General features: G+C 33.1%; 1 protein-coding gene across 1 annotated transcript; it reads left to right on the plus strand.

Annotated features, from left to right (window-relative positions):
* Positions 1–9,381: 9,381 nt before the first annotated feature.
* TRIADDRAFT_29062 (uncharacterized protein) lies at positions 9,382–12,546 on the plus strand (the record flags this gene model as incomplete). Its single annotated transcript, XM_002115199.1, has 10 exons — positions 9,382–9,444; positions 9,615–9,713; positions 10,065–10,225; positions 10,749–10,972; positions 11,155–11,259; positions 11,393–11,499; positions 11,607–11,711; positions 11,866–12,014; positions 12,161–12,250; positions 12,381–12,546. Coding segments are annotated over 10 exons (1,269 nt in total), but the record flags the coding sequence as incomplete, so codon positions are not given.
* Positions 12,547–14,040: the final 1,494 nt, after the last annotated feature.

Raw genomic sequence — 14,040 nt, forward strand, 5'->3', positions numbered from 1 at the left:
ATTTCTATTCAATTACAAATGTAGATATACTGTAAATAATTTTATTAAGTTGATATTGAACTACTTAGATTGATAATATATTATTCTTTCATGCAAGCGAGATACCTATAGTTATGTATTTCATCAAGTAGGCCCCTCCATACTGTGGGCTAGAACTTGTCTGACAATACAGTAGGCGTATGTCAATCAAAAGGTTATAATCTGCACTGATTGCTAATTATTTCAACAACAAGAACAATATCATATGTGTTCTCATGATAGATGTCAATTACGCCATCATCAGTTGAAAATTAAGTCTTGTCTCGGAGTCCAGCAGCTTTAGGCTACCTAGATATATTTCTTACTGCTACTCTCTAACAGTTGTAATCATGTGATAATTCCGTTAGATGATGTATTCCAATTAATAAAGCTTAAAGTACAGTAATTGAATTTATGAATTGTTGATGCAAGAGCTTATAAAAATTAGCTACCTCTGGCTTCCAGCGAATACAATTGCCACCTTGACCTTTATTATGTTATTGTTAAGACGTTAAAGCCAATAATAATACCAATAAGAATGACTATTATATCGTAATCTGGCAATAGAATTAAAATTGAAATTTTTATTCTACAGTTTGGATTTTTTGCTTTGCTATTTACTAACTATTCTAAAAGAAGTTGAAGGGAAACTGTAAAAATGCTTGACGACTTGCATTTAATGATGGTATAATTATTTTTTCAGTTCAATTTGGATACCTTGCTCGAATTTGACACTGTTGTTATTGAGACTGTTACTACCTAAGACTAAACATTCAATTTTTTTCACCCAATATTTGCTCATTAATTGGTTGAGTTATAATCATCCATGAAGGAAGTTCTGATACTGTAGCTCAGCTGTGTAACATTTATTTACCGAATGATTGAATAAAGTTATCTTTGACAATAGAGACCTTAATAAGTAATGATAAATCAACAGAAGAGCTGAATAAAGCGAACTGTTTTTGATACCTCGGGCAATTGATAGAATGGAATAATTGTATTCAAGCAGGAGATTGTGCCTTTTGGCCTTATGATTAAAGTGATTAATGAAAGATAGATAAAATGTAGGAAGGGCAAGAGATTAAAAAAAAAATAATGCGCTTCTTAATCATATTAAGTCAATTGCATAAATCCAATGAATACTAGAAGCTCGTAATGTATATAATTCGATCTCTTGCCAAAACAAGCTATCATATTTTGCGACTTTTCTACTTATACCATAGACGATATACCTTGTAAAGAAACGATTTGCAACGATAATGAAATAATGGCAATTTCCTTTTCTATTAAATTCATTTTTTTTTATAATACTCAATTAGATCAGTTTGCCTCTTGTTCAGCGCGATGTTATTGTACTGTATTTTAATAGTTGCTAAGCCACATCTAGCTTTTCATAATTTTTTGTTATGTTATCTATAATTATTATCATTTATCTCGCCAAATGATTTTTAGTATCTATTATTTTTTCTCTAATATTAAATTCAAATTAACAGTTAAAACGTACTTGTATTATTATTTTACGGACTGCCTACAAGATTTGTTTTGATGTATTTTGTTATAATTGTTCACCTTTGTTGATTTTAGTTCTAGGCTATTGAAATAGGGAGTCAATAAAAAATCAGGCATACGTTACATAATGGTCTAGCGATTAGCTGGAAATCAGTTTGTAAAGAAAGGTACAAACAACATCATAGAAAATGATCACTGAATCAATATTATCGAGAGCGTGATTCAGGTTCTTTACACTCTATGACTAACTAAACAGTTTGATAACTAAACCCAATTATCTCGATATTAGATGTAGTGCAGTAAGTTCTCAGCTCTCTTGAACAATATACACGAACGAAGTGAATAGACAAATTAAGTAAATTTCTATTACCTTTTCTGCTTAATGGGAGAAAGAAAAATTGACTCGCTAACGCTAGTTATTAATAATACGCGTGTTGCTTTTCAACGCCAAGTTATTTTAGCTCTTTTCTCGTTTTTGCTGTATGGACCTTCTTAGAAGTAAAATTAGATATTGTAAAGCCCAATTTTATCACTGTACCGAAGACATTAATGCCAATATTTTGCAACTAATTTTCTCGTCACTTTGACCTAAGGTAATTGTTTTTCTGTTTGCTTAATGTCCATCTGTAAACATTTAATGTAAAGTTTTCTCCCTTCATTCGAATAAATCAATCAATGGCATTGTCGTAATCATTAAAATTTGAACAAAAGCTTTTGGGCCCTATCGTATTAAAAGGAAGCATAATGAAATACGATGGCCAAGATTGGATTACGGTAATTTAGCACAATTAGATATTCTCTTGACTTCCACCATATGCTACATGTCTACAGGCCCATTAATAGGTAATGGCTTGTGAAAACGGCAAAATTTTTTTCATCTCATAAGATTTAGTGGACTTGATGTTCTTTATTCCTATTTTAAAAATTTTTTTTATCTCTTTCCCTTTTTTGTCCTACTAATTAGCATTAGATACTGTTCACACTGAGACTGTACGATAATTGATGGATTATTTATTTAATCAGCACCGTATAAAGTGTTATGCATAACATATACGGCATATTATACAGTAATCTACAGAATAATAATTAAAATTATAATTACATTAAGCATCGCTCAAGTTTTCCTATATACTGTACAATAGCCCTTCCAGCAGTTGAATGCGGGGCTATAGCCCGATCCACGTTTGTACAGAAATCATTTTTTAACAACTTTTAACTGTCATAGCTAAGCGAGCTGCTCAGCCATCACTTATGGCATCGCATGACAGCTGCGTGTATTTGATTTATACTCCTGAGTTCACTTGGACAGTTTTTATTCCCTTTCATATTCACGCTACCAGAGGCCAACTAATGTTATTTCTATTTTAAGATGGCGGAGATATGCAACGATAGTGTCACAAAACGGCTAATGGTCTGTTATATTGTATATGCTGTCTTGATAGAATACGTACACTGTCAATACTGCTGAGATTATTATTGCAGCTTCGATTATAGTACAACTAGCTACTAAAAGACAAGAAGTGACTGTCTCACAATTAATAACTCAAATTGTTGATTGCAATATGTGGAGTAAATGCGCTGTAAGTATCAATATCGCTGTTTGAAATATTGCATTCAATGGCGCAGTGATTGATGATCCAATATGGCACAACACTATTGTAAGAAATTACTGGAACTTTGCGTTGGATTATTAAATTATTTACAGTCCGTAATGAATTTACTATCGATATTGAGTTTGTTTGATATGGATTTCAGGAATCAGTGGATCTCAGTATCCAAAAGTACACAATCATTTATCGTAACTGTCTATATAAACGTATTGCACAGCACAGTATTTACTTATAATTAAATTGCCAAGACTAAAACGTACGTAACATAATTAGTGGGAAAATTTAAAGCTCTAAGGCGTTACTTAGTATAGTCTCATTGATTGAGTACCTTATGCAAATTATAATTTTTGATCAGCTCAAGCAAAGGCCATATTGCTATAATGTGTCATAATCAACAGTGTAAGACTTTATATTTTAGGTAGGGAATGAACAGTGCACAAGACAATTTTTGATTTGAAGAGGTATAGCTGCTGCAATCGTGCACATATACGTATAAATGTAGGGATCTTGTAATGAATCATCGTTCATGGCAATTTTTTAAACTCTCCCTGGTTATAATAAACGCTTATTTAGGTAACCAATCCTAGGATAGATCATGATCAGAGATCAGGATTGGACTATTCAGTATTATTTATAATATGCGTATTGTATAATTCATGATGAATGATATTATCATTATCGGAGCATACCAGCTTGAATCCGTTTCATGGTAAAGAAAAAAAATGTTATGTTGGCAAATGGACAGTCTACTCGTACGTATACAGTAAAAAATAAATAAATAATCCTATGATGAGCAAGGGCCAAGTTCAGTTGGTTAGATTGAGATAAGATCGTACAGTATAATGTAATCATTCATAAAGCATCAAAATAATTTATGATCAGGTAACACATGGTCGCATAAGTAAATAAATAGGGAAATGAATAGTAAATGGATTGTTCCGAAGAACACAAAATGTCCAATTAGATGGCGAAAATAAAGTGGTTTAGTATTTACAGACTAGCAAGATATGCTATAAGTTATAGCTTAGTAGAATAGGAGGGAATAGCTTTCAAGAACGAATTTCCAGTTTGACAATATTGGCCAATGTGCAATGATGAACTACAAAGAGGTCGACTGGGCAGCTGATAGTTCATGTTGTGTTTTGTAGTTAGTTTAATACAGAAAAAAATAAAATAAAGCAGATTGGACTGTATGGCTATTCGGCTATTCCATTCCATGGAGTTCGCTTTTACTAGGTGGCAACTGAATACTTGAGCAAGCCAGTTCCAATACTAGCGTAGGACATGGCAATGATTCTCGTGCTACTCAAAGTGAACTATTGTTCTCTGTAATCAATCATTCAAATGAACATAATTATCAATAATAGAAGCAAATGATATATAGGTTATTGTATAGTACAATATTGTTGCTCATCTTCACTAAAGGGTGGATAAAAGTGAGTAAAGACCGACAATATCTATCGCTATTCGCAAGAAGAAGCATTGTCCTCCATTCATCAATGCTGTCAATATTCCCTTCTTAAATCAATACAAATTTTCTTCAAAGGTGATATAAATTGTGGTTGAAATAACGTGAGCAATATCAATAATATCCATGACAGCTCCACATCAACATTATAAACTATGCTATAATAATAATAATCAATAACAGAGGCAAAGTATATACAGAGGAGCAAGCAGAAGGGTAAAAAAAAATGGTTCTTTTATGGCATTGACCTAGGTTAAATCAGGTTGTCTACAAGCTATTTTCTCGTTCGGATCGTATAGTGTTGCCTATACTGTTTTGCCACGAATAGAGCATTATACTATCATTTCGTATGAGACAACCGTTGCTACCTGAAAATATTGCTCAAGGCTTTTTTCTTCTTCTATTGTGGTGTAACGCTACTCTACTGTATCGTGTATGACTGTAATAATTATAGAATCGTATGGCAGGATAATCTCGCCCCTTGCAACTTGGCATCGATCTCATCGGGCCCCGATGAATGGGGCTGGACATGATCGCCAACTCGAGTTATGATTGGCTAGAGATTTATTTCACCTAGTTACGTCATGGAAAAAAAAATAATTCATCGGCGGCATCGATTGCATAATGATTTTTCCCTCCTGGTTTAGTAGGTTAAAAGTTTCATTTCAGCTAGGTTTTATGGGACGTCTTTGGTTATAAGTCAAGGTACACTAAATTAGCATATCATTTTATCAGTCATCCTATCTAGATTATATATATACTGTACTGTCGATAAAAAAGAGTACTGCTCGATATAGTTGTACTGTTGAAGGGACTTTTACATTTCGCCTTGATCAAGAAAAAAATTGCCGGCAAAGATGTTAATGTGGCTCATTTATCAGCATTTCCTGGATAAGGTGAGTACAGTAGCGAGGATAAATGTAAAATATTTCCTGATATTCCACACCATGGAGGAATGGGGAAAAAGCGAACAAAGCTTTCCCAGTTTTATACACTTATAACTCGGTTTACATATCGGTATATCTCCCTTCGTCAACAAGGTGAATTCATTCATCGTTTTCAACATTTTTATACATTTTTTTCTTTTATCGCCCTTAAAATGAACTTTTGGGTGTACTGTCATGTCAAGCGAAATAACGTTTTGGTCTTGTACGTAGAGCAAGACTCTGTATCAACTCGTCCATCGTAATAGCAATGATGATAGTTTATAGGAGACGATGGAAAGTATTCGCAAATCTGTCAATCTCTTATTGCAATCATCATCCGAGCATAAATGGACGGATAAATGTTGACCGGCATGATCTACGAATTTAAAATTCTTGCTTGTCGATGCTGAAATTTGTCGACAATCAAGAAGTGAAGTGTTGACGCCATGTTGTTCTAACTGATGCATAGTCGTCAATCAGTTTTAACATCTTACCTTTCGTACGTAGTATAGATCATTTCCGATAGCAAGGCATTTGCAAATGAGTTATGTACTTTTAAAATGCGGCAATTTATTCAGGTCATTGTCAACGATCGCTGCTTACACACTATTCAAAATTCCAAATTCATATAATCGACTGTTAATTATGCCCGTTCATCGTATGGCTTCAAATAATAGCAATGTAGATGTACTCTTTTGAGGTTTGAATTGGTTTAAATATTCTATATCACTTCATGGTAGTACAATTGATATAGACTACTCGAGAAAATATTCTTTATTGAATCTACAATGAACAAAGCTGATGATCGTGGGTAGACTAGACATGCTCGAGTAGCTTTACTGTTGATTACGAAATTAATTTCATACCACCGCTTGCGTTCGCTAAAGCGTTGACAGTAGGATACACTCACTAAATATGAATTCCATAAATAATCAACATTTCTTCATAAATGCAAGGCTAAATCACTAAGGATGCTTTCCGCGCTCAACATTCCTTACAGTACAGGATTTCATACGTCGTGTATTGTATCAACCATGTGCAGTACTGTATTCAAGATTTGATGATAAATTATACAAAATAGCACGTTTGTTTATTTAATTAACTACCGAAATGGTGATCGTGATGCACAGCGTACAAGTTTACATACTCAGTCTACTATATCATTTTGAGGGAGATTTTGCCAACGGCGTTAAATTGGTCAGGCTTGCATTGATACATTCTTCTTAGTCGACGTTTTGCGAGGACTTCAAGCGAATTTTCCCTTATTTCCGAGTTTCCACCGTTTGCTGTACACTAAAACCCGCTCATTGCTATCCATTTTTGGTTCTTTTGGAGGGATAAAGCAAATGAATTTAGCATGCTTTTAAGATAACTACCTTGTTTTTGTTTTTATTTAATCTAGTAAAAGCATTTTTTTAAGTGATAATAATTAAGAATAGACCTTGAGTATATTAATGCTGTATTCTAATTTGAATTCATTATCAGTAATTTTTCAATTGACTTTGTGCATTATCGCACACAGTCCTCTACGTCAACTTGAATTCATTTCGGTTCAAAATTGCTACTGAGTTGATGCTCATTGCACCATCACTTTGTGTAATCAGCCATTTTGGAGTCAAATAGGGATAGGATTACATCACCTTTGCGCTTTGACCATTAACCGTTGCCTCTTTGACTTTGGACTCGATACTAAATGTACCATTTAGACAGTTGATATGATATGAATATAGCGCTTAACAAGCAAACAAGCCACTACCCTCCTTTCATTGATCGCCACCATCATGGACCTTGGTCCCGAATCATTTTCTTTTTTTCCCTTTACAAGGTCACTATGAATCATCCAGTGCTGAACTTTTACAATACTTTGTACTGTGCTTTGCACACTAGTGGACTGTACAGTGTAGTACTGTAGTATTGGTCTAGCTGGTAGACTCAAGTCACTGCGCATGGACGTGTTTTGATGAGGTGTTTTTCTGCTTGGCGGGTTGGAGGTGTTGAATGGAAAATGCTTTAGGCTGATATGCTGCAGCTGATTGCTGGCATGAGCTACTATGATACTAGAGAAGACTTTCGGTAGTCTACTGTATGTCGCAAGCATTTTCCATTGGAATTGATTTCAGAAAGGAGGAAAATGAATCAATATACGGTAATAATGCACGATGGCTCAATGCACATACACCCAGGAAACCTGGGCCCCTACTTCGTATACTGCACAGTACAGTACTGTAAAGTTGATTTCTACTGTACAGTACACTGCACGGTATAGTAAAGTTCATTTCTAATGTACTGTAGAGTAAAGACTGTAAAGTTCATTTCTACTCTACAGTACACTGCACAGTACTGTACAGTACAGTATAGTACTGTAAAGTTCATTTCTACTGTACAGTACAGTACACTGTAGAGTACAGTACGTACACTGGATGATCTGTCGTGTTTGGTACACATGGTCGTGTGCACGCCATGCATGTAGCGCATGTGGGTTCACTCAACGTTCGGGTCAGCTTTCGCAAAGGTCAACCCACTGGCTTATTAACCGTGACACCATACCAGACCCTATCCCTCAATCACTGTTCAATACACAAGATAGCCAGCCATTGGTTATTGCTATAGTAACCACAGTTCATCTCAGTACCAAGATTGCAAGATGGTGCTACTACAGCTGTCTACAGCTGCAAAAATAATGCTGTAAAACTAAATAAATACTTGTAATTCTACTACGCAAACTGATTTCAATTCTATCTGAAGACTCGGCAAAATCACGGGTATCGATTGTTCCCAACGATAATAACATTGCAACATGCCGCTACTACAGCTGTCTGGAGTTGCAAAAATAGCCAAGGAAAGCTAAACAAAAAACCTAGACGCTAACCCTTTCCAACTATATCATAATACTAAGATTACAACATGACGCTACTACAGCTGTCTATAGATGCAAAAATAGTGAAGTAAAGCTCAACCAATACTTGTATGCTAACCCTTTCCAACTGTATCAGAAGACTTGTCAAAATCCTAGGTGTTGATGAGTTCCAATAATACTAAGATTGCAACAATAATGCACTACGAGAAAACAAACTACCTGCCATTCCACAACACTAGTCCTTTCTAATGGTATCATAAGACTCGCCAAATTACGGCCTAGAATCATACGATACGATATTACTTTATTAGTTTATATCCACAATCACTTCCATTATACAGTATAGTCGGATAAATCCATTGAAATGATGTTGAATAAATGGATAGCCTAATGCAATAACAGTGAGCGATTCCGGTAGACAATTAATAAATTAATTGCGTTCAATTCAACAAAGTTCATCCACAACTACGAGGCGCTACTGCAATTTCAACCCTAACCCTAACCATGTGTATCAATGAAAGTCCATTTCTGTTGAAGGTCGAAGTTAACCTCGGTTACCTCGTAAAGCAGCATGGAAGCATGTTTAATAAACAACACTAGATAGCGCATACTGTACTAGTCATGTACGCTGCTATTACACGATGAATACTTCAATTATCTCGTACTATATATCAATAAAGTTCTTAATAGAATGGAAGAACCAGCATATTTGTTATGATACTAGAATTTGTTGCTGTTACTATAGCGCCAATATCTGATGTTGTCATGTATTTAACTATTATTTATATTAATAGCAAGATGAAATGCAGGAAGACTTTGTACCAACAAATTTGTTTATGTTGGTGAAACGTAAAGGAAAGCAAAGCAGTGCGGTGACAGTGTAAGTATGGACTAGCTAGTAATAATTACTGAATTATACGTTAATCATTTAGAGTTATTTTATACGCTTACCAATCTAATCATTTCCGTTATTTGTTTGCTTTTTCAAACAGTTTCTCATTATGGAATACTATGATGGGCACGTCCCTTTTAGCTTTAGCTTGGGGTATAAGTCAGGTAAAATACTCTAAACATTCTCAGAAATCTGAGTTAAATCTGAAAGGAATGCATTTATAACCTCAATTAGTAATTCCAATGTAATTTTGCAATATATTTGAATATAGTAATTTATGATTTACTGAATATCTATGGGATACTTTATAAGATGTTATTTTGGTTCATTTTAGGCTGGTTTTGGGCTTGGTATTGCTTTAACCGTTTTTATGGCCATCCTATCATACTATACGTGTTCTCTTATACTCCAGGACGCAATATACTTAGGTACAGTATAGAGCTTCTATTTGCTCAAACAGTGTACAATATAATCGCATTTTGATAACCAGATATTGCTTTTATCAGAATTTATGCAATGATGAAATGAAGTCTTTTTTAATCTTTTAATATTAGAGCAAGAAAATAATATGAAAGAGTTAACTGCAATTGCCCGTGAATTAGAAGCCGGTATAAAACCAAAACGTAAGATATAAAATTAGTAATTTTTTTATTCTATCGATTTTAGTGTACTAGTTGTTAATCTAGACTTAGTAAATTACAAGATATGCGTTTGAGTTCATACAGATATATTCTATTTTATGTATTAACTCATTGCGCTTGTATACCTATTAGGCCGCAAGAAGCAAAGTATAGAATTTATCGATATTTGCCATCAGCTATTAGGCCGATGGGGCCAATTTACCGCTGCTTTCTTTTCTATTATTGTCCTTATTGGTGCATCTGTCGTATATTGGATATTCATGAGTAATTTCCTCTTTAATTTTGTCCACTATATTTACAGTAAGTAATCTATCATTCTTATTCTGTATTTTTTTTTACTGGAATAAACAGCGAAGTAATCTCGCTCTTTCTAGTAACATATACCTAGTATACAGTATACCAAGATATATGTAATGATAAATACAACATTACCTAAATAAACTAATCCAGAAACTCTGCGTTGATAGCTGTAAAATTCTCTAATTCTGTTATTATAGTTGTTTATGTAATAGCAAATACTGAATAGATCTCTATCTGACGATTTCCTTTAAATTATATATTTATTTAGACGCCGCGTCGAAAATCGAAATACCCGTCAATGCTAGTAGTAAGTTTCATAGATAGTAAATATGAAACATTTTATTTACTATTTAATCGCTATTCGAGGACATTTTAGAGACTTAACATGGAAAATAATTTCTTAACGAACTACAGTGAATTTTCTTATAGTTACGCGATATTATACACTAGGATAAGTGCTACTATTGTCTTTATAGCATCATTGATCGATAAATAGGTAGACTATTGACGAAACCGTAGATTTGTAGTTGCTACACTGACGATTATGACCTATTTGTAGTTACGGTTGGTACGTTTTGTCCTGCATCTTTTGGCATGGACGATATGAACTATAGCAATTTCTCTGCCGAGAACACTTTATATTATCAACTATGGGATAGAACGAGAACAGTTCCGCTCTTTTTAGGGCTAATCCTATTTCCTCTATGCTGTATGAAGTCACCAACATTTTTTACCAAATTTACTTCTTTAGGTAAAATTAATAACTTTAGCATCTAATGATTGTAAATTCTTGCATTATCTGGCGCCATTATTTTGCATTGTTCAACATATTCCATTTAATCAATTTAATTACTACAATTTGGAAAAAATACTCATAAATTGACACTACATTCATGCTACTAAAAGTTATCATAATTTCTTCTTATTTCATAGGCACCGTTTCATGCCTCTACTTAATATTCTTTGTTTGTATTAAAGCCTACTTCCTCGGCTTTAATACGAATTTCCAAGATGAAAGTTCAATCCATTATGCTCCACGTTAGTTTATTAAACCATTTTGTTATTCATCTCGTACTAATGGATTGATAGATCTTTAATTGTTAAATTGCTTCTGCTTTACTTCTAACTAATTACTCTTGCAATTACTTCATCTCTAAATTTATTTAAATAGAAATCAACATTGATTTTCCTTCGCTAACGGGAATGTTAAACCTAGCCTTTTTCTTGCACAATATCCTTTTAACAATTCTAAGAAATCAAGAAAAACCGGAAAATAATGTAAGGCGTAAATATTTTCTTCTCCTTAATTATTTTATATTTGTTAATTCAATACCTTGAAGATCCACTCATATCAAAAATTATTTTGTATCGTTTTAATAAACTAGATGCGCGATCTTGGATTTGCTTACGTAGCTGCTTTATGCACGTACTTAATAATGGGAGTAACGTTCTATTTAACCTTTCCGTACGCTAAATCTTGCATAACTGCGGTAAGAAACTGAGAACTTTCGAATTGTCTTTGTATCATAGTTATAAATTTCATTCTAGATGCCTCTAATTGTATATTTATAAATGATAAAGTTGATAAATACTACTTTATTACAAGATATTAGAATAAGACTTTGAACAATTTTACTCTTGCAGATCTTCTTGGATAATTTTATCTCAAATGATTCGACAGCCTTTATTGCACGTGCGGCTTTGCTTTTTCAAATTATGGTTGTTTTTCCGTTGATTGCGTATCTTTTGCGGTCTCAAGTTTACTATCTTGTTTACAAGAGCGCTCATCCTAGGTATATCTCAGGAATTTTACTCTTTATATTGCATAAAATAACACCAATCTGCTTATTGATTACAGTAAAAGTTATCTGCATCTCCATTATTACGCTATTTCGTATTAGTAACCTACAGTATAATCCTTTCCATTTTACCTGACTAGCTACAAGCACATATTGATCTTCAATGTATTCTTAATTGGATTATGCATTCTTGTCGCTATCTTCTATCCAAATGTTGGTGTCATTATTAGGTAAGAAATTCAGCAATTTAATCTTAAATGAACGGATATTAAAGCAATTGCTGAAGATTTTTCTCAATAATTTGTGAACAAATAGTCAATTTTTATCTAATGGATATCATTCTATATTGTTAATTTCTAGATTTGTCGGTGCTATATGTGGTATGGTCTATGTCTTTACATTACCGTGTTTATGCCATATGATAAGATTGAAAAGGCAGAAAAAATTAACTTGGATTTCGGCTCTATTTCATAGCTTTATCATTGTTCTTGGTTCAGCCAATCTAATAGCACAATTCTTAATTTAATGGCATGAATTTATTATTCACAATCACGACTATAAACAGTATCTGTTTTTTCAAGTGTTAATATCCGTACGTACATCTTCTAATCTACACATATTAAAAAATGTCGTTAGCATGATATGCTTCACTTCTAATCGATTAATTATTGGTTTTTATTATGTATCTGAACAAGAATGGTAATGGTATAACTAGAACATTTGTTTTCTAGTTTATCCCATTCATGCAATGCGTTACAAGATTTTAATTTAACTTCTCATCCACAATGTAGCTCCTCCTTAATGGTGAATATTTTAACGCTCGAAATTCCTATAAAATCTGAGGCATATCTTGTGATTATTGTAATTATTTCTGTTTATAATACTTATATATGCTAAGTACATATTCTTAATCCTCTTATAATGTTTATTATCATTCTATCTGAGTCGATTTAGTCGTTACTTGTAAAATTCATAAAATCAACAAGAAAAATTGTTTCTTATTCTAATCTGTAACATTAACTCAAATTGATAATTTCAATTTAGTGCACTACAAGGATTACAGATCAGTAGTGACGATGATTACTGCCTGTAACATACACTTATCTCGCTATCTGGAGTGCAGCTGTATGTTTATTGTTATTTATGCTTTTATTTTGATATTCCTATACAAAGTAAGGGGAATTGGTAAGGAAAATTCATATACACTCTTGATAATATATTTCATGGCATTATATTGTTTTATACTACTGTCACCACTATTGATCATATTAATACAAAAGTTAAAATCATACGTTTTATTACCTAGATATAAAATATTGTACTCAACATATCGGTCGGAGGAGTTATACCAAAATTTCGATAAAATAGAAGATAAAATAAAGATTACATACTTCTATATAATGCGTTGATAAAATTAATTTGTGCTTGATGACGAATGGAATGGAGTTGCAATATCTGAAGCATGGTAGTTGTATGTTAGGTAAATATTTAGATTAGTGATTTTAGTTATTTTGGGCTACTACAGAACGAGGAGAAGAAAATATTTAACACTATTCAATTTCTCTACGTCCTACAATTACCATTATCTGCATTAGAAGGGACTGCAATAGATAGAAAATTTCGTATCAATTTGTCGCATTTAACAGTGGCATTCTTAACTTAATATTTTGGGATTTAATCAGCTGCCAAAAGTGTGCGTCTATAAGGAGGATGTTGATTGTAATTTGCTGCTATTTACATTATAAATTATAGGACAGATTCTTGAGAAGTGATACGAATAACTGCTATTTTTGGTGTAACAGTTTTAAACGATAAATAATTATAATAATTAACTAATTATAGTCTAAGAGGCAGTACAATCGATTTTAAGCCTTACTTTGGAGGTTTGTCTAATAAGTAAGCAAATTAGATAATTTATTGAGGTACAAAATCGATAGTGAGGGTGTGCTACAAGAACGACTTAATTAAGAGTCATTTATATAGTAATACCATGTATAAAATAGTACGGTAAACTTTACTA

Source organism: Trichoplax adhaerens, genomic scaffold (genome assembly GCF_000150275.1).
Source record: "Trichoplax adhaerens TRIADscaffold_10 genomic scaffold, whole genome shotgun sequence".
NCBI classification, from domain to species: Eukaryota; Metazoa; Placozoa; class Uniplacotomia; order Trichoplacea; family Trichoplacidae; genus Trichoplax; species Trichoplax adhaerens.